The 26,195-nt window shown below is 46.3% G+C and overlaps 1 protein-coding gene across 1 annotated transcript in view; it reads right to left on the reverse strand.

The window, feature by feature from the left end:
- DSCAML1 (DS cell adhesion molecule like 1) overlaps nucleotides 1–25,657 on the reverse strand; it is a 343,723-nt gene extending 318,066 nt beyond the window's left edge. The window contains exons 1-2 of the mRNA XM_054592323.1: nucleotides 25,540–25,657; nucleotides 22,103–22,249 (exon numbers count right to left, since the gene is read on the reverse strand). Of these exons, the coding sequence (XP_054448298.1) occupies nucleotides 22,103–22,205 (103 nt within the window). The 5' untranslated portion in view covers nucleotides 22,206–22,249; nucleotides 25,540–25,657. The remainder of the gene's footprint in view (nucleotides 1–22,102; nucleotides 22,250–25,539) is intronic.
- Between the last annotated feature and the right edge of the window lie 538 nt (nucleotides 25,658–26,195).

Genomic DNA, 26,195 nt, shown 5'->3' on the forward strand with positions numbered 1-26,195 from the left:
AGGATGTGTGGTTGCTAGAGGCTCTGTGTGAACCTGCTAAGTACTGTCTCTGGACCTCAGTTTCCTACTCTGAGGATGAGGGAGAAGAAGCACATTTTTGTCACTGTTGGGAAATACTGCAAAGCTTAATTTCAGGGGTGGAGTTCCATGAAGGCCCTGCGGTAAAGTCAGGACACCAGAAGGGTTGAGCAGCGTCCCCGCAACCCAGCCCAGCACAGAGCCTGGCACACAGGCACTTGATGCTGGGAGCCAGTGAGAACGAGTCTCTAAGCCTCTTTTGTCACTGGGCCCACAACTGACCCAGGGGAACTGTGACCCCAGGATGGTGGCGGGAGTGGTGGGAACACAGTGAGCAACGGCGTGGGCGTGGGAGTCAAGCAGACCTGGCTCTGAACCCTGCAGAAACCACTTCGTAGCTCTTTGCCTTGGGTAATGTGACCTCTCTAAGTCTCTGTTTCCTCGAGTGTAAAATGAGGATAAATTTAAAACCTGCCTCATAGGGTTGTCCGGCTTAAATGGTATGAAATCTATAAAGCACTTAGCACAGTGCTTGGCACAGAGGAGAGACTCAATCAATGGTAGCTAGGATGAAGTTGAAGAAGAGAAGGTGGAAGAAGAGGAAGAAGGAGGAGGAAGAAGAAGAGGAGGGGAAGGAGAAGAGGAGGAATGGCAACATCATTTTAGTGAAACAGCTCAGGCCTGGGAGCAAGAAGACTGTGTTCCAGTTTTCCTTTGCCATTTGTCACCACTGCATTTCAGTGCATGTTACTTAATCTCAGGACCTGATTTTTCACTTATAAAATTAGAGTCCATTCTGTTGTGAACTTATATGATAAGTGTTATTCTTCTCAATTTTCAAATGAGAAAAGGAGGTTTTGAGAAGTTAAGCACTAGAAGTTGCACACGGTCATGTATTCTTTAGTGGCTAAGAGAGGATTCAAACCTAAGGGTAAGAGTATCTCCCTGGCCTTCCGCACAACAAGAATAACATGAGATGATGTATGTACACTTTTGTTAATTGTCAAGTGTGATACTTGGCTCAGTTGCCATGATTCAGCAATGGCTGGGAGAATCACCTTGAATTGGTGGCTGAGACCTGTGACTTAGCAGGGCTTTGAGATTCAGCTGTCACTCATCTGGCATGCTACTAGAACTGAGGGAGGAGGCCAGGATTGTTCTGGAGCCTGGTTCTAGTCCTAGCTCTGTTACTAATTATGTGACTCTAGACTAGATTACCTCCAAGGTCCCCTACAGTGCTAAGTCTCTGTGATTCTAGAATTCTTTCCTTGGGGACCAGGTAAAAAAAAGGCATTGTTTGCAAAGGAGAGGGTTGGGCCTTACCTAAGGACAATTAAGGGAGATGACAGAAGATAGGGCCACCAGGGACGCATGTAGGCAACTAAAAACGATCCTGGAGTCTTTTCCCTTTAAGAGGGGAAAGATCCCTGACTTTTGAATGAGGGCTGTATAAGCCTGGAAAGGGGAGGGGACAGAAAGCCCCAAGTCTAGAGATTCAAAGGCACCCTGTCCCTGTGAGACGTGGAAACTCTTAATTGGAGCTGTGCGTGCATCCAGCACTGATCACTCCGTGATGTGTCTTTCTGAGGCAGCACAGAGGCAGCCCTTCATTAAATCCGACACCAGGGAATTAATTCAACTCACGGCCGTCACTCTGTCTCTGTCACCCTTTCCCCTCAACAGCCATTGCTCCTTGATCTTTCCCACCTTCATGTTGAAAGTTCTCATTGAGAAGAGACGTTTCTTCTGACTGTCACCTGAGCTATGACTGTATTGTGGGCCAGGACCGAGGGCACAGCTTGAGAGGGTACAGCAGGAATGAGTAGGTGGGTGGGGTAATACTGGATGGACGCGCACACACCTTTACAGAGAGAAGGCGGAGGAAGGACCACAGGCAATACCGAATACTTCTCCATCTGCAGCAGAAGGAAGAATTTGAAAGCTGATGGTGACAGCTAACTGGCTCACCCGCTTTTAGCTATTCTTGAAACAGTGACTTTATAATTAAAGTCCCTTTGGGAGGAGTCATGTGGAGATAGAGGAGGGAGAAAAAGAGAAGGGGCTGCAGAAGCTACCTGGGCCACTCTGAAGTGTCATGACACTTGCTCACATATGGAAAATCACAGCTTCCAGTCTGGCCCTCACCCTCCTACAGGTAACTTTCTACTTCCCATCTACCTACTGTGCTCCCCACAATCTCCTCCTGACTCCATGAATGGGCAACCCATGCTCAGAGATCCCTCATCCCGAGCAAGGGTGGGGCCTGGGCCGGGCACATTACCCCACCCACCATGGGAGCCAGTACTCCCATTGCAGGCAACTCCCCCTTTTGCCCCAAGATGCCAAATCAATATTACCTTTGTTCTCTCTGTGCTGAGAAGTGAAAACAGTTGGGAATCACTGCTCTAAGGCATCAAACCCTGAGATCTCTTGTCCAAGGAAACAATACTTCAAAAGCCTTCAGTGATTTCTCTTATAAGTCACTGGGCAACACTTTAATTTAATCTCTCCTTCTCCGTGGAGCCCCAAAAGGTTTGTCCAAGGCTTGTAAAGAAATACACAACAATCATAAGACCAGGGATATGGAAGGTGAATTATGTAAATTCTAATTTATGATAGAAGAGAGGGTTGAAGGAAAAACTTTCCTAAAAGAAGGAGGCAGGTTCCCCAGGGAAACATTAGCAGCTGGCCTGAACTCCTGGCTGAGGCCAAGGAAATACTGACTGAAAGAATAACTTCCATTAATATATTCATTTTACAGATGAGGAAGTTTTGAGAGGTAAGTGGTTGTCCAGACCAGTCCCTGGCCCCTGCTTCTGCATGCTTACTCTCTCCTTACACCAGAGCATCCTTCTGGAAGGTTTCCACCTGCTCATGAATGCCAAACAGACATCTCCTCTGCACTATAAGCAAATCACAGAGTCAAATCAAATGCAAAATGAGCCATTTTAAAGGGTTCTTGGCTTTGTTTTCTATACTTCTTAAGAAATTCTGACATTTTCTTTTCATTGAGTCGCAAAATCAGATTATAAATTTTCCCCAACCACAGGTCGGGGTGCGGGGTAGTCTAAGTGTTGGGGCTGACGTCACTGAAGCAAAGGAGCACCTGGCCACAGAGTGAGGGGGCAGCCTGGTGGCCTGTCTCCCTGCCCATTGTTTAGATGAGACATTGCACCTGAACCATGCCACCAAAACCACAGCCACAGCGTGCCTGGAGTCTCTGTTACACTCTCCATCACCTTGAGGAAAGGCCCTTTGTCCTTGGAGCAGGACAACTGTGCTCTTTGGTAAAGCAAGAGGAGAGGAGGAGACAGAAGCACAGGTTTTCTCACTGTCAGTACACAGCAACACAACATACACCCTGAAACTCTATGAAAGATCCAAATGACCCTCCGAATTTTCCCTATCAAGAAGGTTAATTTGGAATTGGGAGGAAAAATAGTGGTGCTGACCTCCTTTCCGAGGTGGGATTGGCAGCCCCCGTTCAGAGCTGGGACAGGGAAGGAGACCCCTCAACACGGTGAGTGCTCACTGGATTCCTAAGGGACAAAGAAGCCCTTCCTTGGTCCATGTCATCTGTCTCCCAAAAGCCCCCAGGAAGGACTGCAAGCTATACACAGGCCTATGTGATGGTGGGATCTGTATCAAAATCAGGAGGGAGGCTGAGGCCGCATTTGGTCAGCATCAGGACAAAAATAAAGAAGAATCCCTAAAATGGAGCAAAGAAGCAGACTTCGGCAGAGCTGGGAAGCCAGGGCCAGAGGTGGCTGTGAGAGCAGAAGCCTCCCCTGGAACTTGCAGAGACCTCTTTAGAAGGACACAAGACATTTCTGAGGATGGGGAATTAAGGTCGAAGGCAGTTTTTTATAGCTTTTAAGAGGCAGGGCCATCCTATTGATGTCTGGGTTATAGGTAGATATTATTAATCTTATTTTACAAGTGAGGAAGTTGAGAAATGCAGGTCCAGAGCTATTGAGAGCCAGTAAGCTCAGACGAGGCAGCACGACAAGGTGGCTGAGGAGAGAACTCGTCCCAGGCTATCTGGCAGAGGAACAGTGTGCTCCAAGCAAGGACAGGGGGAGAGCCTCCCTGAACCCTCTGCTCCGACATCTGCAGTGCAGGGATGGCACCGTGGGCTTGGGATTTGAGAAACACATTGACAAACTGGAGCACGACCAGAGGTAGCACCAGCAATGAGACCAGATCAGATCATAGAAAGGACTACTGTAGAAAAGGGTTGCTTCAGCCAGAGAATGGGCCGCTGGGGTGGGCTGGTGGGACAGAAGTATGTGAGAGACGTCCCCCGGTGACGGAAGGGTGCCGCAGGGAAAGAAGGAAACATTCTGTGGAAGTTTAGAGGTGACCGGGGGCAAGAGGAGGACCTGAAGGACAAATTTCATAAAGCAGATTTTTGTCCAATATAAGAAGGAACTTCATAAAAGAGGAACTTCCTAAAAAAGCAGAAGCAGCAGCTACTTTGCAGGGCATCTACACTTAAATATGGCTTTCCTTTTCAAAACCACTTCATATTTAATCTCCTCAACACATACTTGCAAAATATAGAAAACTGTAGAAAATAGAAACATTCCTAATCTCATTACTCAGAGACAGCCACAGCAGTCACTAATAGCCTTGAAGTATTTCTTTCAAGATGTTCATCCATGATATACGAGTACATATTTTTTTTTTTTTTTAGCAATTGGGATCCTACTATATATAGACTGTATTTTCCACTTAATATCATACCATGGCATTTTCTCATGTAATTAAAAATGTATTGGGATATTTCATTGTATTATTGTACCATTAATTATTTAATCATTTCCCTATTATTAGATAATTAGGATTAAAAATATTTTTTTCACTGTTGTAAATAACCTTGTAGTTAACAAAAATTCTTATTCCCCCCTTGGGTTCCTTCTTAAGGATAGAGCCCAAAGAATATGGACATTTATGGCTTCAGATACACATTGCCAAGCTGCTTCTTAGAAAGGTTGTACCAGTATCTACTCACATCAGCAGTGTGCGAGTGTGCCCAGCTATCCCCATGCTTGCCAACATCACCTCAAGATTTTCCTAAACAGAGTGCTCCTCTTATTAAGATGAGGTTTGTTTCCTCACTTTCCAGGAACATGTCTGTTTATGCCTCCTTCTGATGAACAAGACACAATTGTCCAGCACACACACACTGATACCCACACTACCTAACTCTGTGTTCTTTGTAAACTCTGATGGCGCTTTCAGACCTGGGGTGATCTCAGTACACACCCACCCTGCTGAAAAAGACACAGCCTCCCTCAACCTACAGTATGATGTTTCTTGGGGCTGGGTTCCCAGGCCTGGGGAAGGCATCTATGACATGAGCAAGGGACAGGGAGCCATGATTTCCAAGGCCTCTTCCAAACCTGACAAACCAACTGTACCACCTGCATGTGCCAACTGGGGAATTGGGCACGTAAGAGGTGGCGAAAAATAGAGGAAGGGCAGTGCAGGGAATTTCATTGTTTCAGGGTCAACTGCAGTAAAACTAGGTGTTCTAAGGAACCAAGTAAAAAGGCAGCATCTCTGCCCAGCACATCCTCTGTTCTCCAAGGCTCCGAGCAGGATCCTGTCCCAGAGGCGCTGGGAGATCATGTTTCTCTCTCAGGTTTCCCTGTTGGCTGGGAATCTCAGCTCTCTCTTGTAATTTGAGCTAGAATTTGGAGTAAACCTCTCAAAGAGGGCAATTATCCGGGCCTCTCCCCCTATTCCCAAGTCACCTGTCCTTACCCAGGGGACCTCTGACACTGACCTATTGATTGCCCCATGACACTCCTTGCTTCCCAGCTCTTCTCAGGGCAAGGGGGCCTCACAGTCACACAAATACTCCAGTGGCTTCATACTGGGTCTCCAGACTCTCATTAAACCAGGAAACAGAATACAATGGGATCTCAAGGTGGATATATCTCTTAGAGTAACACCACTTTCAGCTTTGAGCCCTGCCCGAGGTGGCCTGGGGCAGGAGGGCATAGCTGGGTTGTAGGTATGTGCACTGGCCCCTCCCCAACTCTACCAACACCCCTCCAGTATCAGCCCTTGAATCTCACTTTCACCAACCCTAGACTGTCACAGAGAGACCCACACTGTGACCTTACTCCTCTCCTAGCATTTTGCAAATGGTGTTGAAATGGATGCTTTTCTAATGAAATATATCATGCATATATAAAAGGAAAAAATAATATTCAAATCGCTATGTATATTTTTGCTATGTTTTCTTTGGATCTTTTTTAGAAGACACATTTTAAGACTTAAGATATTCTGAAAACAGTTGTATTTCCCTGCGTGAGCACATTGCCTCCTTCTTCAGAGGTAAGCACTACTCTAAATATGGTGTGCATCACTCTCATGTATGTTTTTATACTTTTGCTACATATGTATGTATCCAGAAACAATACAGGCTACTGTTTTGCATGTTTTCAAACTTTATACAAATGGTATCATAATGTACGCATCCTTCTGCAATTTGTTTTTTTCCATTCGACATTTTTCATGACGTGTCCAAGCCAATTTGCAAAGCTCTGGCTCATGCATTTCCCCCGCAGTATAGCATTTCATTGTAGGAATGTAACATTTAATTTATCCATATTGCTGTCCAATTTTTTGCTATCACAAATATGGCTGCTGCGATGATTCCTGTTTTGCACATATGCAAGGCTTTCTTTAAGAAATACACATGTTGGAGCTCTTTTCTTAACATGTCTGTCTCCCCAGACGGACACATCTGGTGGGGGGGCACACGGGGCTCAGCGGAGTGTGTTAAACTGAACCATGCTGGAAGAGATCTATGGGGCCATCTGTTTCAGCCCTTTTGCTTACAGGTGAGGAAACTGATATCAAGAGAGAGAGCAAAAAATAATTTCGTGACAGAACTGGAACTGGAATCCCTAGGCCCCTTCCCCACCTTTTTAGTCGGATCCTTACCACACTCAGGGGAAACTGGTGACTATTAGACAAATGGTCCAAAGGAAAGAGGGTGGACGCAGAGAACAGAGAGTCACTTAAAGAGGTCACACCTGGACACCTGGCTTCTAACTATAGACCTCACACCCGGACACCCAGCCTCCAGCGTGGGGTCTCACAGCTGGCCACATCCAGACTGAAGCCTTGGATCCACACACCCGATGCCCAGATGGAGGCCTGCCTTTTGTGGTCTGCCCTTCCTCCTTCTAGCTTCCAGTGGAAGACTCTGCACCTAGAAACCAGGAGACCCAGATATTATGGCCTTGAGGTGAAGAGTGGGTTCTGCTACCAGGTGGCTTGCAATGAAGTTCCCACTCCATTTCTTACTAGCTGTATGGCCTTGAGTGAGTTCCTTCACCTCTCTGTGCTTTATTTTCTTCATCTCTAAAATGGGGATGATAATTCTGCCTACCTTGCTTATCATGATATTGGGAGAACTAATGAGTTAGTTTGTATACACAAGTTCATACTGCACCTAGCATGTGGCAAGCGCTATGCGTTTTATTCTTACCCTCCCCGAGATCCCACACAGTGAGCAAGTACAGCATCAGTGTCCTTCACACAGCATTGCCTCATCGCCCTCTCTGACTCCACTGCCTGGCCTCAGGCAAGATCTTTTCCTGTGCCTCAGTTTCCTCATTTGAAAATGGGGTCGATACAATTTTTCATGAGAATAAAATGAGATCAGACAAGGTAAGCTCATGAAACAGACCTGCAAGAGTGGCCTGGTTGAATTATCTATCCAGTTGTGTAACTGCTGATGAGGCCAAGCATTTTCCCATCTATCATATACCATGAGACAACAAGTATTCTTTCTATAAAATGTGAGGTCACATCCGTGACAGTGCCTGGCGTCGTACCTGGCACAGCCTGCGGTGCTCCTTCCCTGCTATCATGAAGGTTTTCTTCTCCTGATACAGGAGGAATTAGAGAAGTAGAATGAGGTTCCTGACCCTCTCCTTGCTCATCTGTAAACGGGGATAACTGTTGCATGCTATACAGAGTTGTTATGAGAGTTGAAGTATAACATATATAAAGGATGTTATAAACTGTACAAATTTACAGGGTGAATTTAACTCACTAGTATCAAAAAGAAAAAGGGACTGTGTCTTTTTCTTGCCTTAGATCCCCATACTGCTTAAACTCTGGGTGCACCATTGTGAGGCCCCTCCTTGCACAGGCTTCTCTGGCAAGCTCCCACATTTGCCTTGCCAGTGCCCTGGGGTATGGACAGCAGCCTAGGGAAAGGACAGGAAAACGATGGAAGGGGCAGTGTGGGGTGTGGGATAGAGGATGTCTGTAGCCCACCTGTCTGAAAGATGCCCAGTGATCATCCCTGGGAATTCAAGGGCAGGCTTGCATTCCAGGAGGCTAAACAGGGATGATCTTCAAATTTCTGGTAACATCCGTAATCATTGAAGACCAACTCCCAAAAGTCCTTCCAGATTATTCTCCACTCAAAATCATCAATGGCTCCCCATTGCCCTTTAATTACAGACAGCTCAGTGCAGTATCAATCACAACCCCCACCTGAAATGTATCCTGAGCTCCAGTCAAACGAGGCTGTTTTCCCCCAAGAACTCAGCCTTTGCTCTCAGAGCACCACGATTTTACCCCTGTGGGCCTCCTGCATGCAGAACGGTGGTTTGCAACAAATACAGGTGCCTGGGTCTCACACCCAGAGAGCCTGGCTTAATTGTTTGGGGTTGGTCTTGGACAGTAGTGTTTTTAAAAAGCTCCCCAGGCGATTCTAAAGTCAAGGGCTGACAGGTCTAGAAGACTCTCCTGCAGGAGCTCAGCCTGCCAAAATGATTCATTTTCACAGACCCATGGGAAATGCCACTTCTTAGAGCGAGCCTGCTCTAATCACAGAAGATGGGGCTTCCTGCTCCTGAGCCACCAGAGCCTTTGCCTCTTCTGTGTCCTCATCACACTCTGCCTCATGTCGGGGTCCCTGCATCTCAGATCATCTTACCTGTTGTTGTCCCCCATATCTTCCATGCCTCTGCCCACCCTTCCAGCACCAAACAGGCATCATGAATAGTGACTGATCCAAGGCCACCCACATTCTGACCCAGAATATGTAGAGGAGAAAGAGAAATGGTTCCCTGTTTAGGAAAAAAGGCCAACACCTGGACACTCACCCAGACACACCCCGGAGCTGGATGCCCCTGTTGCACTGCCCCTGTCCACACACAGTAGGCCAGGCATCTGCCTTGGGGCTCTTCTCTGGGTGTGTTTGGGGGTGTATGCACTTGGGTCTCACTCTCTTTTTCACAGGCAAAAACTGAGTGTGAGTACATATGAGGTCTGTCCAGAAAAAGTCCAGCCATTGTTAATGTAACGAGAACAGCTTGCTTGACATCCATGTAACCTGGCAGCCAAGGAGAATGAACTGGAATGCGCATGTGTGAAAAATGACGACTTCACTGCATTAGTCAGTGGGGGCAGTAGACACCATTAAGTTAGCATGGGTACTGTGTGGCCATCGCATTCAAAATGACTCAGCAAGTTTTGCATTAAGCTTAAACATTACTCCAGAAAAACTATTTGGATGATTCAGAAGGCTGCAGCTACGGGCAAATGGTGATTGGCAGCCTCATCATGACAACACACCCACTCATGCATCACGTCTCTTGCAGAGTTTTTTGGTTAAATATCAAATCACTCAGGCAACTCAGCCCCCCTACAGCCCAGATTTGGCACCCTGCAACTTCTGACTTTTCCCGAAACTAAAATCACCTTTGAAAATGGAATCTCACCATTGATGAGATTCCAAAAAATATGATGGGGTAGGTGATGATGGCAGTTGAGAAAACTGTGTGAGGTCCCAAGGTGCCTACTTTGAAAGTGAGTAAGGTATCATTGTCCTATGTACAGTGTTTCTTGTATCTGGTATCTTCTTTAAGAAATGACTCTACTTCTCATAGTATATGGCTGGATACTTCCTGGACAGACACCATATAGATACATACTCAATATGTACATATTACACAATATATATTATTCTTACATATATACACATGTATTTTTTCATCAAAATGTGTGTGGGAAGAGGAATTTTTCCAAATCCCTTGGTATCCTCAAGCAAAGACCCTTGGGAATCACTGTCTATACAACACAGCATCTTGTGCACAGGAAGTACTCAAAAAACATCTGCTAAATTAAATAATGAACTGAAAATTCAACCCACCAATTGTTACTTATGCCAATACAGTCATTTAGATAAATTCAGAGAATGACATTGACATAGACTATGGCATTGGCAGCTGTAGCCTGACAGATTTTGTGCCCCTTCCTGGCACAGGCCCCAAGGGTATACACCCCATCAGACTTTGCACAACTGCTTCCCTAGGCCTGTGTCAGTACTAGCAGGCTCTGAAATATTCTGGATATAAGCCCTTCCCTTTTCCTCTGTCTCATAACGTCTGAGAGCCCACCAGACCACCACACAGAGGACCTGCTACCTGGCTGACTCCAGGGCACAAGCAGAAGCTGAATTCGGAGCCCATACCCCTCTGCTGCCCCCCACATCCAGCCCCACTGCCACACACTGTCATAGGCTTCTGTCTCCCACTCTATGGTCTGCTTCTCAGCTGACTCTCCAGAATTCTGGCAGAGTCCATGTCCCTAAAGATGTGAGTATTCAGATCTGCCCTGACCCTGAATTCAAGGGAAGGGATCTCAAGGTGTGAGAAGAAAACACTTCCAACTCTGAGGCCTTAGTGCCGCTGTACCCCTACTGCTCACTGTACTGGGATGCAGAGGGCTGTTTCTGGTTCAGCTCAACTGGCTTAGCAGTCCCTGCACAGGAGGGTTTGGCAGCCAACAAAACACATGCCAAAGTTCCTCAGGATTTCATACATAGCAAGATACCTGGTAGAACACAAAGGCCAAGGTCATGAAGTTAGGAAGCGAGCTTCAGCCTTGTGGCTAACCCTGCTCTGTTCCAGCACAAGGGTTTTCTCATCATCCTAACCTTATGCTCTCAGTCCTAAAAGCCAAATTACCCCAGTGCAATAATAGCCAGGTTCACATTCTCATATGCTCACACCTAATACTTATACCTGCATGCTCAAACCTAGATATTCACTCCTGGATGTGCTCATACCATGATATTCACTGCTGGATAGTCCCTTCTGGATGCACATCCCTGGATATTCACACCTGAATGCCCACTCCTGGATGCTCACACCTGTATACTCATTCCTGGGTGCTTCATATCATGATGTTCAAAGCTGGATACTCAATCCTGATACTCACACCTGGGTGTTCACACCTGGATGCTAGCTCCTTAATGTTTCACACCAGATGCTCACAGCTGGGTGCTCACTCCAAAATGTTCACACCTAGATGCTCACACATGGATCCTCATACCTATACCCTCACAAATGGGTGCTCACACATGGATGCTCACTCTTAGATGCAAGTTCACTCCTCATGGAGACCTTCCTAGTCATAAGGACAAGATGACTAATCCTGGATCATGTGTCTGCTCAGCACTAGGAAAAACTGAAACCTACATATAGAGAATCTATTTATAGAAAACAGATCTATATAGAAAAATATAAGATAACATGGAAAATGTTTTCCCTCTATAGTAAAAGGGTATTTTTCAATCCTTTCATCTGAGGAAATTGAAGCTCAGAGAGGTTAAAGAACCTACATAGAGTCATATGTATCAGGACTTGAACCCAAGTCTCTCTGAAACCAAAGGCTAGGCCTTTTAGTTTTGCTACACAGCTTTTCCATTGAACACTCTGAGCAAGCCCTGCTGATTTAGGGCATAACAGGAGCAAATGAAGGCTTTATTCTAGCAGCCACAGAACCACATCCCTCTCTTCATTTCATCCCCTTTACAACCTAATCAAAAGTCAGTAGCCTTCTGTTTAAATGTCCTTCCAGGCAATCAACAGCTATTGCCTGAATGCCTACTGTGTGCTGATGCGGTGAGACTTTGAGGCATTATGGATGCAGGCTCCCTTCCCACTGCTATCTAGGGAAGGCCTCTCCTTGGAACCACAGACCTGTCCCCAATGTGACTCCAGTTCTGGAACTGAAGTCTCATTGATACGCAACAGAGTTCAAAATCACAGGCTTGGCAGGAAGTACCATCTATACATAGCCCTACCATTCTGTAAGCACCGTTGGCTTCTTCTGAATAAATGCTACCTTACATTAAATGCCAGAATTTGGCAAGCAATACTGCATGTTTGCAATGAGATTGAGAACTAAAGGCAAGATTGATTCTGATGTGAATACCAGCAAAGCAAATGGGTTTTTGAAAACCCTATAATTTCCCTGCAACCCTTGACTTCACTAAACACACATTTTTAGACTACAGCACAGTTAGGTAGGCATTAAACAAAAATGAGGTAGTCTAATGATGATTTATGTGTAGGATAACCTTCTATAAAGAATTCTACTCTGATTTCAGGGTAACTTACAGAAGTGCCAACTTAACCAAACAATGCCACTTGCTCTGTGTCCACTGCCACAGCGTGATCCCAAGGCACAGTGTTTGCTTGCCTGCAATTGTCTTATATCTGCTGAAATTCATCCAGTGGATGCTCAGGAAATGTGGAACCTGCTATGAACTAAGTGGAAAGCAAATGCAACACATGCGCACACTGCCAGAGGCACCTGTGAACAACATATTTCTGCTTGACTGAGGAGCTGCGTCTGATGGGTCTGGAACCAACCAACTGGTGTGCAAATGCAGAGCAGCCCGCTGCCAGGAGATTAGAAGGGGTCCTGGGAGCTGCAGGCATGTGATCCAGGTGGGAGCTCCTGGGGCACTAGCATCAAGCCAGAGTACTGATCTACCATTTGTTGACTGTGTAACATTGGGCAGACCCTTCAACCACCCAAGCCTTGGTTTCCCTGTCTGTGAAGTGAGATTAAGAATGTGTTTCCCTCAGATAGGGTTGTATCTCTGGTTTATAAAGCCAGTTCACAGGTATCATTTTGTGAACTGGCTTTATAAACCAGAGAGCACTATACAAATGAAAGGTGACACAGGCAGCAGGACACAATTTGAGAGGTGGCTAAAGTCATCTCTAAGAACAGAAATCACACTGTTTTGGACTCAGATCCTGCACACCACACTCCATGGCTTTGGGCAGGTGACCAGGCTTCTCTGTGCCTCAGGCTCTTCATCTACAAAATGGAGATAATAACACCACCCACTACATAAGGCAATTGTGAAAATTAAATGAAATGACTCGTGAAAAGCACTTATTGCATAAGATCTCAATGATTGATCATTTATTTTCTTACTAACCATTATTATAACTATGATTATTATTTCAATTTAGCCCATCTGACTAGGAAGAGAATTTCTTTGCTACTCTGAATGCTTCCTCATAATCTCTAACCTGCAAACTGTGGTTTAAGGCATCAGAAGGTAGGATTTTCTCTATGCATCTCAAGAAAGAAAACAAGGCTGTCTGAATCTGATGCCCCCTTTCCCATCAAAGCAAACAATAGACAAACAGCAACAAAATTAAGGGCCAGCTGCCTTATCCTCTACAACTGCCTTAGTGAGGGAAATAGTAATTGTCCTGAGTCCCTGGATAAGTCTTCAGGCTGGAGTCACAAAAGTATGTTACAGGGAAAAAGACTGGACTTTGAGGACCAAAGCTTTGGGTCCAGGCCCACTGAGGGGCTGTGTGACTGGGAGCAAACTGCTTAGCCTCTCTGAATCACATTTCCTTTACACCTAAGAATGGGGTAGCATGCCTTCCTCACAGGGTGAAGAGGAGGATTAAAGGAGATAACATGCAGGTAATGCCACAGGGCCCTGCATACACATATGTTCTAATACGTGTTTAGTTCCTCTCATTCCACTTCTGCTGACTGTACAAGTCACTGAAACTCACTGCATCTGTTCCTTGTCTGTAAAATGGGGAAGATAATGGGGGTTACTGTGAGGAGTGCATGAGATCATACAAAAACACTATATAAACTGCATAGTGTTATTAGTTATTAATGAACCAGGATTTCAGCACTTTGAACAGATTAGACCCGAATATTTTGTAGAGTTGATCTTTGCTGTGTTGGTACCAAACTGCATGCCTTCATTCCGTACCCAAACATAATTTTGATCAGGAACCATGCAAGGCAAGAGTGAACACAGAGATTAATAATACTATATTTCAGTCATTTTGTTTGCCTCATTCTGCCCAGATAGTATCATGGCCTGTTAGAATGAAAAATACCATTGTAATCAGCAATCTAGCCCCTGCTGTTTATGGCTTTCTCAAGATCACATTCAGGGGGAGTCATTCTCTGAGCCATGATCCCAGTAGCACTGCTGCTTTGGGTGGCTGCAACCTGGCTAACCTGTGTTCTGCCTCCAGCCCAGGACCCAGAAAGGGTGGTGCAGCCCAAGGTCAGGCAATGTCATGAAGCCAAGTGGGCAATTTCCCTGCTGTGTTGAGGCCAGTCCTCCATCTGAGAGTTCAAGTCTCTCCAGAGGCTTAATTTTCATCTAAAGGATTCCATGTGTAACAGATTTTGCTGTCCCCATTTCATAAGTGAATAAATTCAGGCTTTGAAAGTAACTTGCTCAGGGTCTTCTTTCTGCCACATCCCACTACCTCTTCTGGAAATTGCACATATATGTCACCCAGTTTTGTATTATGTTTTCTTTTCTTGTCAATTTTCAGTATATCTATATCTATATATAGCTGAAGATATGTATATATTAATTTTTATGAGGTAATATAGTGTAATGCTTTGGAGTACAAGTAGTGGAGTCTGAATGTAAACTTTAAATTGTGGGACTACGACTTAATAACTTTAGGCAATTCACTTTGCTTCTTTGTGCCTCTGTGTTTTTTTCTTTTCTTATTGCACCTATCGGGGTGACATTGGTTAATAAAATGTGCCTCTGTCTATTCATCTGTAAAATGGGGAATAGTAGTCCTCTCACTTTCAAATTGCTGTGAAGATTAAATGAGCTAAACATATAAAATGCTTAGAACAGAGCCTGACAATTTAGAAAGTGTTCTGTAAATATTAGTCACTATTATCATTTTTGTTTTCTAGAACTAGATAGGATCTTCCTGAGTTAAATGTTCTGCATCCTTTTCAGACCTCTCCCCTCATTCTACTTACCCTCCAGCCACGCTCCCAGACTACCCACCCTCTCCTGGCCTGCTCGCCTTTGCCCTTGCTGTCACCTCCATCTAAATGCTCTTCTTGTATCCCTGGCCTGGGAATGTGTCCCAAGGCCTGATTGCAGGCCTCCACCCACTTCATGAGCCTTACTGGGCTGCTGCCATCAGGAAGAAACCCGCCTCTATTGCATCACCCTCTTCACAGGAAGGTACTATAAGCCCTAGATCCTAAGCACTAAAAGCCCAAGACAGGAACTACTGAAGGGAAGAAACAGATCATGGTCAACTTGGGTTCCTCTGCAAGGCCTGACACTGTACCTAGTACCCAGCAGGCGCTTAAACCCCATTTGTTAAATTGCCTTAAGCATGTCATCTATTTCTTATTAGCACAGTCTGACCATCCTAGCCAGTTTTCTCCATGCCTCTAAATAGGTGAGAGCTGAGATCCCCAATTTTGCATCCCAACAACAGCATGTCACACAGGAAGAACCCTCAGAAATGGCTTCCCTCTGGGCAGCTCTGAAGCAGCTCACCACAATGGAGACCAGGGACCACCAAGCCTAACTTGCGTAATATCACCAGTTTTCTCTGTGACCTTAGGCAGGCCTCCCTCCTGCCTTCCTGCCACATGACAGTCCAGTTGGGGAGAGACTGGCATTTTGTCAACATTGTTAATCATCTTCTATGAGCACTGGAGGGGATAGGGGTCTGAATAAAATACAGATCTTGTTCTTGTTGATTATACATTCCAGTGATGGGAATAACACAGATCTTAAAATATTACAGGACAAAATATGGCCAGTGTTTTGAGCAAGAAACTGATAAAGTCCTGAGGGAGTCTGGAGAAGGATTTCCTAGGAAGTTAATCTGGGTGATTTTTAAATCCATTCTTCGCAGAAATTGGGAAAGTCATCATGGAAAGCGTAACATTTGAATCAGACTTTGAAAGATGGGTAGATTTTAGACAGATAAAGAAGGAAAAAAGTATGGTAGTAAAAGAGACACACCCCATGAGTGGTCCAAGTAACATGCCCTGAGAATGAGCAGGAGAGAAGGGCAAAGGAGGCATGACAGAATATCGGTCAGGGCCTGGGTTTCTTCATCAGTAATGAGGTGGCTGGATGAATGGGCTCCAAGCCCTTCAAGCTCTGCCAGTCTCTGACTCCATTCATTTGTAGCCCACATGTGTTCAAATTGGATTCTAGGCTCTACTTCATCTCTCTCTCCTCTGCCATCCCCCCTCCATGTTGGTGTAAATTCCAGGAATCCAAAGCTGCCTTAGAATCAGCCTAAGAAAAATGCAATTAACAAGTTGAATTTGTTTTCCAAAGCAAACCCAGATCATATTTGATTGTTTATTGTGTTGAGATCCTTTGTCTTTGTCCACTAGAGCTGAGAGCATGAACTGGATCCTAAATTTCCAGATCAGGACCATCTTTGTGTCTCCCACTGAGCCAAAAACAGAGCCAGCACCCAATAAAACCTTCTTGTTAGGATGACTGTTTTGTCCACTGATCAGCTGCAGATCTGCTACCCCTCAGAAAAGCCTTTTGGTTTTCCTCTGGTCACCACACACACAGCCAGAGATCAGTACAAGGGCTGGTGACATGTTTCTGTGCCCAGGCAAGTACAGGGGACAGGGACGGGCCCTCCTCCTATGCTGGAACCTGAGGACAGTCCATTCTTAATGAAGAGCCTGCTCTGGAGAGGCAGCAGGAAGTCGAGCAACCCAGGGGACCCCAGCTCAGATCCAGGTTGCTTACTAGCTGTGTGGCCTTGGGTAAGTTGCTTAACTTCCCTGGGCCTCACTGCCATCATTTATAAAACTGGGGGATCAGGGAGGAACCAGCAAAACAAAAGAAAAAAAATGTTATCTCTCTTAACAGGTTATTGTGAGAATTAGAGATAAAATACATATAAAATACCTAACACAAAAGAGGTCTCAATAAATGATAGATTATCATTAATCTTGTTGTTGCTGTTGTTGTTATGCCGTGACAGGTGCTATGAGGACCCTGGGGATAAAGAGATGTAAAGGATGAGGTTGTAGCCCCTCCTGCAGCAGACAGACAGAAACATCGCCTGTGATGTAAGAGAATGAAGTAAGTGCTCCAGGAATAAAACCAGAGGAGTGAGAAGTTCTGCCTCAGGTTATGTAAGGCTGCGTGGAAGAGGACACATGTGAACCTAGTTTAAAAGGCAAAAGAGGAGTTGGGTATCCATAGGAGAGAAGGGGACTGGTGCAGACAAAGCAGAGGAGACAGCAGGACCAAATGAAAAGAGGTAAAAAAGAACCCATGAATAACTTGGAACCCTGGGGAAAATTAGAGAGGTAGAAGAAGGGTGGTGGGTTCATTGACTCTCACCTTGGACACAGGTGGGCTGCGGTTAGGAGCACTGCCCACTTTTCTGAAAAGACCCTTCTGTCCTGATTCCTCCTTGTGCCTGCTCCTCCCCTCCCCGACCCCAGCCCAGCCAAGGCATGATGACAAGCCTGCATTCAAGAGCCCCATTCGCATAGACAAGGGAGCTGATCCAGGCCTGTCTTCCAGAACAACAGCAAATACATCTGGTCTGCATCTAAGCTGTGTCCAAAACTCCCCACTGGGGCCAAGACAACCAGTCAGGATGCTGGTGAAGAGCATGCTGGGAAACTCCCATAGGAGCCACATTGATATACTCAGGTCTGGTGGAAATTAAAAGCTAATAGACACAGGGCTGAATATATCTTTATATCCAATAACTTGCATTGTAATGGTGATCATGCAGATGGGAAATTAAACCACATCTTGGCTTCACTAGAGGCCTTAATTTTATGTTCCTGCACAGCCCTTTGCCCTATTACCCCCATGCCACCTGCTTGGAAGAGCCAGTTCACCTCAAGACCAAGTCCCCAGGAGAGAAGGAAGGGGTAGGAGTCAGCCCAATCACAGGGGAGAGGCTCTGTGCTTTTGCTCACATATCTTTAAATAGCCTGATAGAAGGAAGATGACCAGCTTGAGGGAGAGGAAAGGGGGTGCAGAAAGGGGCAGGTGTATTTAGCAGCTCTGGGGACAGGTAGAACTTTGGGGCCGTCTCTCCAGCCTCTACAAACCCTGGGAAAAGCACAGCCAGAAAACGGCTTAGAGTTTCAGTGGCCAACTCCAGGGGCTTACCTGCCCTTCCCAACTGTGGGCATCTGGGAAGGTTAACCTGTGAGCAAATTCCCAACTCACAGAGCTTGTTTAGGCCTCAAGCCTCTAATTCCTTCCAAAAAGCCCTTCCAAGAAAACCATTGCAGGGCAGGCCCTTCATTCACAGGGGCCTATACCCACCGCTTCCTCCCAGGGCACCTACTCTGCCAAAGGAGATGTCTCCTGGGGCCTGACTGGCCCACACCAGCCTCTGTCCTTCCTCCTGCTCTCTAGCATGTGTTCCTGCTGGCCCTGTGCTTGGCAAAGAATCTGAGCCCAGGCTTGCAATCCAGAGACCAAAGTCAACACCATTCTTCCTGCTCCAGAAGCCCTGGGAAGGGACAGGACAGGACTCTGTGTCCTTCCTTAACCTCAAGGCAACCTAATCATTAGATCTGCCCCCATTGTGGTTGCCTTCTAACCTCCCAGCCACCATAATCAGGCACACACTTGACACATTGTGAGTATGGATGGCAGAGAATCCTATTTTATGGAAAGAAAATCAATAAAGAATTTGCATTTCCAAAACTAAGGTATGCCACCTGTGGACCCAAGTTCTAACCCCTCAGCTACAGGGCCTGCACAAAGCAAAACTCCACTCTCCCTGGCTCTCATGGATTCCTCTGGGAGGGTGTTAGTTGAATTCATATGCTTTGGGAAGTCTGTCCCTGGGTGTAAAATGTAACTGTGGCAAGATCTAGAACGGTAATGGATGGGGCTGGAGGGCTGGGCAGGGGAGGAAAATTCTCCAAAGCTAAAGGGAAGAGAGGGGTTCTACAGAACCAAAGTTTAAAAGAGCCCTGCAGATTAGCATCAAGCCCCCTTCCCTGATAATTATGCCCCTTGGGGCCAGTAGCCCAGTCCCAACATGAAAGACAGCCCTGAAGCACCAGCTACAAGGGCCACCTGGGGAAGCTCACTGCCTCCAGCTCCTGAGCACAGGAGCTAAGTTAACCTTCGTTCTCTGCTCTCTGAGTCGGGCTACTTACTACCCCATGCCCACCTCTCATTGTTATTTCAATGCCTCTGTCCACCCTGTTCCCATATCCTTCAGAACTCTCCCAACCACACAACCATGCATTCGCTGGGCATTGAGTGAGCATTTGCCGCAAGTGTAGTAGGTGGTGCACTAGAAGGCAGAGAGTATAGATGAAAACAATCCAGTCCTACCTTTGAGAAGCTCCGTCTAGTGGGGAACACACACCCTATTACATAAAGATGCACACATTGCAACAGGAAACAGCAGCACAGGGGGGAAAACTCTCTTCTACCTACTGATAATCGTCATAGCTACAGCCTATCCTCAGTGTGTTATTTTACATATATGAACTCATTTCAATGTTAAGTGAACCCTAAAGATGGTTAATCATCATCCTCATTTTATTGTAGTTGGGGAAACTGAGGCTCCAAAGGGGTAGATAACTTGCCTGGCTGGTAAGCGATGGAGGGAGTTTCAAACCCAGGCAGTCTGGTGCTAGATTCTAGGCTCTTAGTCATTCTACTCAACTTGGTTCCTGAAAGCCGTCCCTAAAAACCACCACCAATTTTCTTTCCCCTTCTGGAGGCCAAGGGCCTCATGGCCTGCAGCAGAGAAGCCTCCATTATAATACTTTTCTGGATACACCAGTGCAGGCGCCAGGAGGCAGTTCTAGGTGGGAGGCGGTGGGAGGCATTTGGAGTGAGTTCACAGGCTGAGAAAACAGACAGGGGTCCAAGCCCGGCCATGCTACTAGACTGTGACCCAGAAGAAGTTATTTTACTTCTTTTGAGCCTGTTTCCTCTTTCATGAAGTAGATGGGGAAAAATACAATTATGGACATTTTATAAGGATAAAATAAGATCATACATGAAAGTTTCTTAGCCCAGTGCCTGGCATACAGAAACACTCAAAGTTTCTTCTTCCCCTCTTCACCTTCACCTTCTTCTTTTTCTCTCCTCCTTCTACTTCTTATTTTAGTGAATATAACTCTTAGTCCATAACCCTGTGTATAAGAGATACCACAGTTCTTTATGTTTTTTTAATCACTTTTAATCTTATCCTTTTGGACAGATAGGACATTCAGTCTCCATCGTTATTGGGGCTTCCCCCAGAAGGGGGTAGTGTCCAAGGCCTCTCCAGCCCTCACCAGCCCATTGTCCTTGCCTGCGTGATCCCTTTGGGTTTTGGGCTGTGTACCTCATGCCTAATCTGGACACAAGAACCCCAGCCTCTTAGTCCCAGACCCTGTGGAGCCACACATAGCCACCCATCCTCTGTGTGTCATTTTACATATGTGAACTCATTCATACATGTATGAGTACAACCACTTTCTATAGCACCGTCTCTCCCTCTGGTGTTCATGTGTCTCCTGTGTGTTTGTTGCTTTAGAGGGGAGGCTCTACTCCCCAGCTGGAGTACCCATCCTAACCTTTCCATTCACTATGGTTTTACAAAAGGTAGGAAGAGTCTTCAATTAGCTTCAGATTCCTGTCCCACTTCAAGTTCTGAGGCCAGGAGATACAATGGCCTGGCCATCTGCTTGGAAGTTAAGAGAACAAAAAAGTGCCAAGAGCAAAACACAAATTAATGTCTCAAAAAGTATCCTGCCACATTAGCTGTAAATGTGCCTAAGCATTAGTTCTAGCTGTACATTGGAACCACCACAGGAGCTTCACCACTGCTGGGGCGTAGGTTCTGTCCCTAGAGATGGTGCCCTGACAGGGGACTGGGCCCATACACTGGTGGATCAGAAAGAGCTCAACGTATACACATGTTGCTGTATTGTGTTGGGGTTTACACTGATGAATATATACTTGAAACTTGAAAATAAATAAACAAACAAACAAACAAATAAAGAGCTCACCGTGGTTTCGAGTGTGTCACAGGATTAAGAACCCCTGCTTTAGTGGTTCCATGCATAGAAGTCTATCTTCCCCAGCTAACCTGAAAACCTGGAGCAACTAGAATCATGTCATATGATTAGGTTGGGACACCAATGTTGAAAGCGCACTCAGAGAGCATCAGGTCAAGTTCCTCCATTTTACAGAAAGGAAAACAAAGGTCCTTGATAGAGAAAGGAAGAAAAGGCAGCAGAGGCTCTAGGATGTTCCAGGATGAAGGGAGAGATGCTGGAAAGAGGGGGAAAACCACAGTTTTATAACTGGAGGCCTGGAGGCATCTTGAGGACTTGAGGTCCTATCGTGAGATTTCTATACCTGTTTTCCCATTGAAGGGACAACTCTGATTAGGAAAAAGTTACCAATAACAAAGGGCTCGCAATCACAGCAGCTCTAACAAGGTGAAACTACAACGTGATTAACCACTTCTCCCAGTGCAGGCAAAGAGTGAGTTCAGCTAGAATTCTGACGGAGCCTTTAGCCAACTCATGAAAAGAAGTCCCATGTTGTCCTACAAAAAATCAACGACAAACATGGACCACAAACCAGCCCTTTATCCTCCTCTCCCCACAACTGTGCACAAATAAGTTGCTTCCAGCCTTGACTCCAATCTTTAAGGGCAAGGGCAAGAAAAGACCCAGGGGTCAGGAAGGAGGGTGACCCCCTCCTTTGGGGAGTATCACATCCAGCAGAGGTTTCTGGCCAGTGGATTTTCACCACCCCACACAGAGATGTACCGAACTGAGACCAAAGACACTTGTTTTCTGCCGAAGCATCACCGCAATAACAAACTGCTCACCAGAACCAACCTCAAGATCTCAGTGAGCTCCGCACAACAAACTCAGCACCTCTGCTTTCTTACTCCCCTGCCCCAGTGCCCCTGACTGTCATGGCCCCACAGTTCTTTCTTACCTGGGATGATGGAGACGGTGTCCTTCTCCCAGGACACAACACTAACATATTCCTGCACTGAAGAGGGGATGAGGCACTTGAAGACAGCCATGTTTCCACGCATTGACCTTTGATCCTCCACTCGGACGGTATAGGGTTCCCTGAAAACTGCAGAGAGATGGGGGGGCAAGGAAGAGGACAGTATCACAAGGCTCAACGGCGACATGATGGGGTGCCCAAGAAAGCCAGCTCAACCCCCTCAGCACTCCAAGGCCTCAGCCTGCATTACCTTTTCCTCTACCTCCCACTTACCCAACCCTGAAGTCCCTGTCATGGTCTCACTCCTGGTCTGTTGAGCAGCCCACTCTCCCTCTGAAATAACCAACCTTCCTTCACAAGATCATATATTCAGCTTCTAACCTTTCCAAGTGTGGTCAGTTGTAACAAACTCTACGAAATTGGGAGGACCAGAGGGCAGTACCTAACTCTGCAGTGTGATCATATTCAACAAGGGAATGTGTGAGTAATAAGGAAATACGCTAGAATTCATCTAAGAAAACCAAACTTGATTTCCTACATTATCCCTGAGCCTACAGTGGCAAGAGTCTTGGACACAGTGACCATAGATTGCCAAAATAAAAATTGAGCCATGATCTACCAACAGATTTGTGTGCCACTCATGTGAAAAGCAGTTGGGGAAAATGGAATATAGAAGCAGAACTGGAGGGTGGTGGTTTTACTGGAGAGAATACTTGTAACTCTCTTTGTTTCTGAAAGTGCAGAATGTAGAGACGTGGAAAATATCCAAGATTCTCCAAAACAGAGCCTCTGGGCTTTCTCTCTGCTCCTGACATTGCCTATACCAGAACCCCAGACTTGCCCCTGCCTTCAGAAGTGTCCCTCTTCCCACAGTGCAATGGAGGCCACTGCGTGGGTCCCAGGGCTAGTTTGTAGGGTGCTGTTACCTGCTGCCACTCTATGTGTCATGTGCCAGGTCCCATGAGTGGGCTGGCCCAGCTTTAGGGGTGGAGCCCGAGAGGCCTATCCTGCCCTCTCCCTTGCCCTCCTCTGCTTGGCCTCCCCCAGGAGCTTGCTTCACCTTCCATCCCTCCTCTGCCAAACAGAGCTGGAGTCTCCAGAGCCCCACTGCCCACCGACCTTGTCCCTCAGCAAGCACCTGGGCAGTGTGCCCTCCTGCTTTCCCTGCCATGGTTGCCAGGGTGACACTTGAGGCCCAGCAGCCCCTCTGGCAATGCACCCGTAGCCCCTCTGGCTCCATCAAGAGCCTTTTAATTGGTTGTGTTTCCGGTCGGGCCTGCCCTGTCTGACCTTGCCCAAGTCTTCATTCTTTCCCATCTCTGTTTTGTGGCTGTGATGGGAAGAGATACAGTTGAGGTGAAAGAGAAAGGAATGGAGGGAGGCACTGCCAGCTGGGCTTGTGGGGCTGTGTTCCACTCTTCTGTGGGTTTGGGCATGGCACTGCCTGCAGATGTGGGGAACACAGAGAGGAGACTAAGGGAAGCTGACCCCGAGGGAAGCAGAGGAGAGGGGAGGAAAGGGTTGGGGTTTGGGCACACAGTCCATGCAAGACAGGTCAAAGGAGCCAGCAAAGGCCAGTGGTTAAGACTATCAAACAAGCAGATTCTGCCTCTTCCACCTCTGAGTAGCTGTGTGCCCTGGGCAAGAACTAGTTATCCTTTAGGAGACTCAACTTCCTCATCTGGTAAAGGAAATAATAATAATAATAATAATAATAATAATAATAGCAGCATGTAGAAGCCCTTTGAACATTGAAGGCGCAGCAACAATGTTGTGTGTCACTATAACCACATTTGGCCATGTACCCTTGGGCAAGTGTCTTAATCTCTTTGTCTCAGTCCCCTCATTTGTAAAAAACGCTTCATAGAATTATTGTGAAAATTGCATCCTAACCCAATGAAGGGTATGTAATAGAAAATGTGACATCACTTCCTCTTAGCCTGTGGAGGCCAGAACTGGCCCCAAATCCTGGCCTTAGCATTCCCAGCCAGGCATCTGGTATTTTAGTAGGGGAACAGAGCAAAGGACCTACTCCTGAAACGCTTGGATGCTCACAGCTGATGCTCTAAGCACGGCCTGGGGTTCTAAAAGTTCATTCTCTGCCCCCAAATAAATGGGATGAAAAATCAGTTCTTTAATTAAGAACTCTTACCCCTCCTCATTCCCTGCACACACAGGTTCCCAACTACTTGGAACCTTGTACTTGTGAGGGACACTCCTGAGCCAGAAAGACCCAGGGAGTCAGAGATCTTAAAGGTTCTGTCACTAGACATGTGGGTTGGAAGGCCTTCTCCAGAGCTCGCTTTCCTCTGCCAGGAAAGATGGTGTGTCCCGGGCCTGGTGCCACTGCAGCAGTCTGGCTAGAATTCCATCTATCCTCTCCCACTCAAAAAGCTCTCCTAAGAAAATCGTGTCCCACATTTCAGTGTTTCTTCACTATTTAGCACACCTTACCACTGATGATGACACGCCAGCATAGCATGATATCCTAGTTAAGCTAAGCTGAGCCAAGCCGTTTCATGCCTCCAGACCTAACTCTGAGAAATGAGGCTTTCTGTTTTTGTTTAAAGAGACAATCTGAGAAACCCTCACTTCCTTGACTCCATTAACTCTTCCAAAGATAAAACTCCTTCAGTGCTAAATGTTTTTCATCATGAATTTAACCTAAATGCCGATTCTCATGAGATATATTATACTCAAATGTCCATCAGCAGTGGAATCAATAAAGCCCAGTATAGTCAAAAAATAGAAGCTGTGCAGCAAAGAATGAACAACCTTTGCCTATGCAAAGCAGTAGGGGTCAATCCCACAAACATGACAGTGAGCAGAAGATTCAAGAGAACACATACTGCAGGACTCCACTTACATCAATAATGTTAGAAGTCAGGGCTGCAGTTTCCCCTATGGAATGGTAATAGAAAAAGCATAAGGGAGTCATCTGAGCTACTGATATTGTGTATCTTGAGCTGGATATTAGTTACACTTTGTGAAAATTCATCAAGCTGCTATATATATAATAAATGCTCTGCTCTATATATTCTATTTCAATAAAAAGGTTTTTTTTTTTAAGAAGAAAGAATAGAAACTCAATGTTTCCCATGAATCAAGCACTGAAATGAGCACTGAATTTAAATGAGTGCTATCTCATGTAATGACCACATGTGGTGATAAAGTGATATAAACTTTGCAGATGAGGAAACGGAGACTCAGAAAGGTGGGTTCTCAGCTTAATGACACACAGTGAGTGGCAGAGCTATGATTCCAAAGAACAAAACTTCCCTTGAGGGACTGACTGTATCCAAGCCCCGCCCCCACCAGAATGTTACACACAAATCTTCAGAATAATGGTTGCTGCCACAACATGTATCAGCCCTTCAGGCTGAGTTCCCTAGCAGGGGAGCAGGCGGCAGTTCCCTTACCTGCTTTGACGCGGATGTTGGGGCTCCGGATCTTGCCCGCAGCATTCTCCGCAGTGCAGAAGTAGTCATTGTCGTGGATAAAGCTATTGAAGGCGGAAGGGGAGAAGGGGTAGAGCTGCAGCGTCCCATTGGCATGGACGTGCCGGATGTGCGGCACGTCGTAGATGTCATCCCCAGTGGCCAGGTACCATCGAAGGGTTGCGCTGGGGGAGCCCGCGGCCGGGCAGGGCACCACCACCCCCACGGAGCTGGAAAAGGTCACCTGCTGCAAGGAGTCATTTACAAAGTAGAGGCTGGTGCCGACATCTTCAGGGTGGGCTGCAGGGGAGGCGAGGGGAGAGATGAGTTAGTGGCACTCTAATAATACCCTCACAGCTGGGAGGCATGCAAAGCCCACACTCATATAAGGGTCAAGCACCAGACATTCAATATGCACTTACTGGGTGCTGACTGTACACACCAGGCTCTGGCAAAGGTGAATAAGAAGCACTTCCTGCTCTGCAGAAGCTTCCAGCCAGACACAAGAATGGCAAAAGTTAGAACATCTCATCTTCCATACCAAGCCTAGTCCATGGAGAGAGGTGGTCGCCACTCTGCTACATTGAAGGGTCTGAAGCCATTGCTTAGATGATAAATATTTATTGAGCAGCTACTAT

This window comes from Pteronotus mesoamericanus, unplaced genomic scaffold, assembly GCF_021234165.1.
Source record: "Pteronotus mesoamericanus isolate MK-2021 breed Mesoamerican mustached bat unplaced genomic scaffold, CSHL_Meso_final scaffold_36, whole genome shotgun sequence".
Lineage (NCBI taxonomy): Eukaryota > Metazoa > Chordata > Mammalia > Chiroptera > Mormoopidae > Pteronotus > Pteronotus mesoamericanus.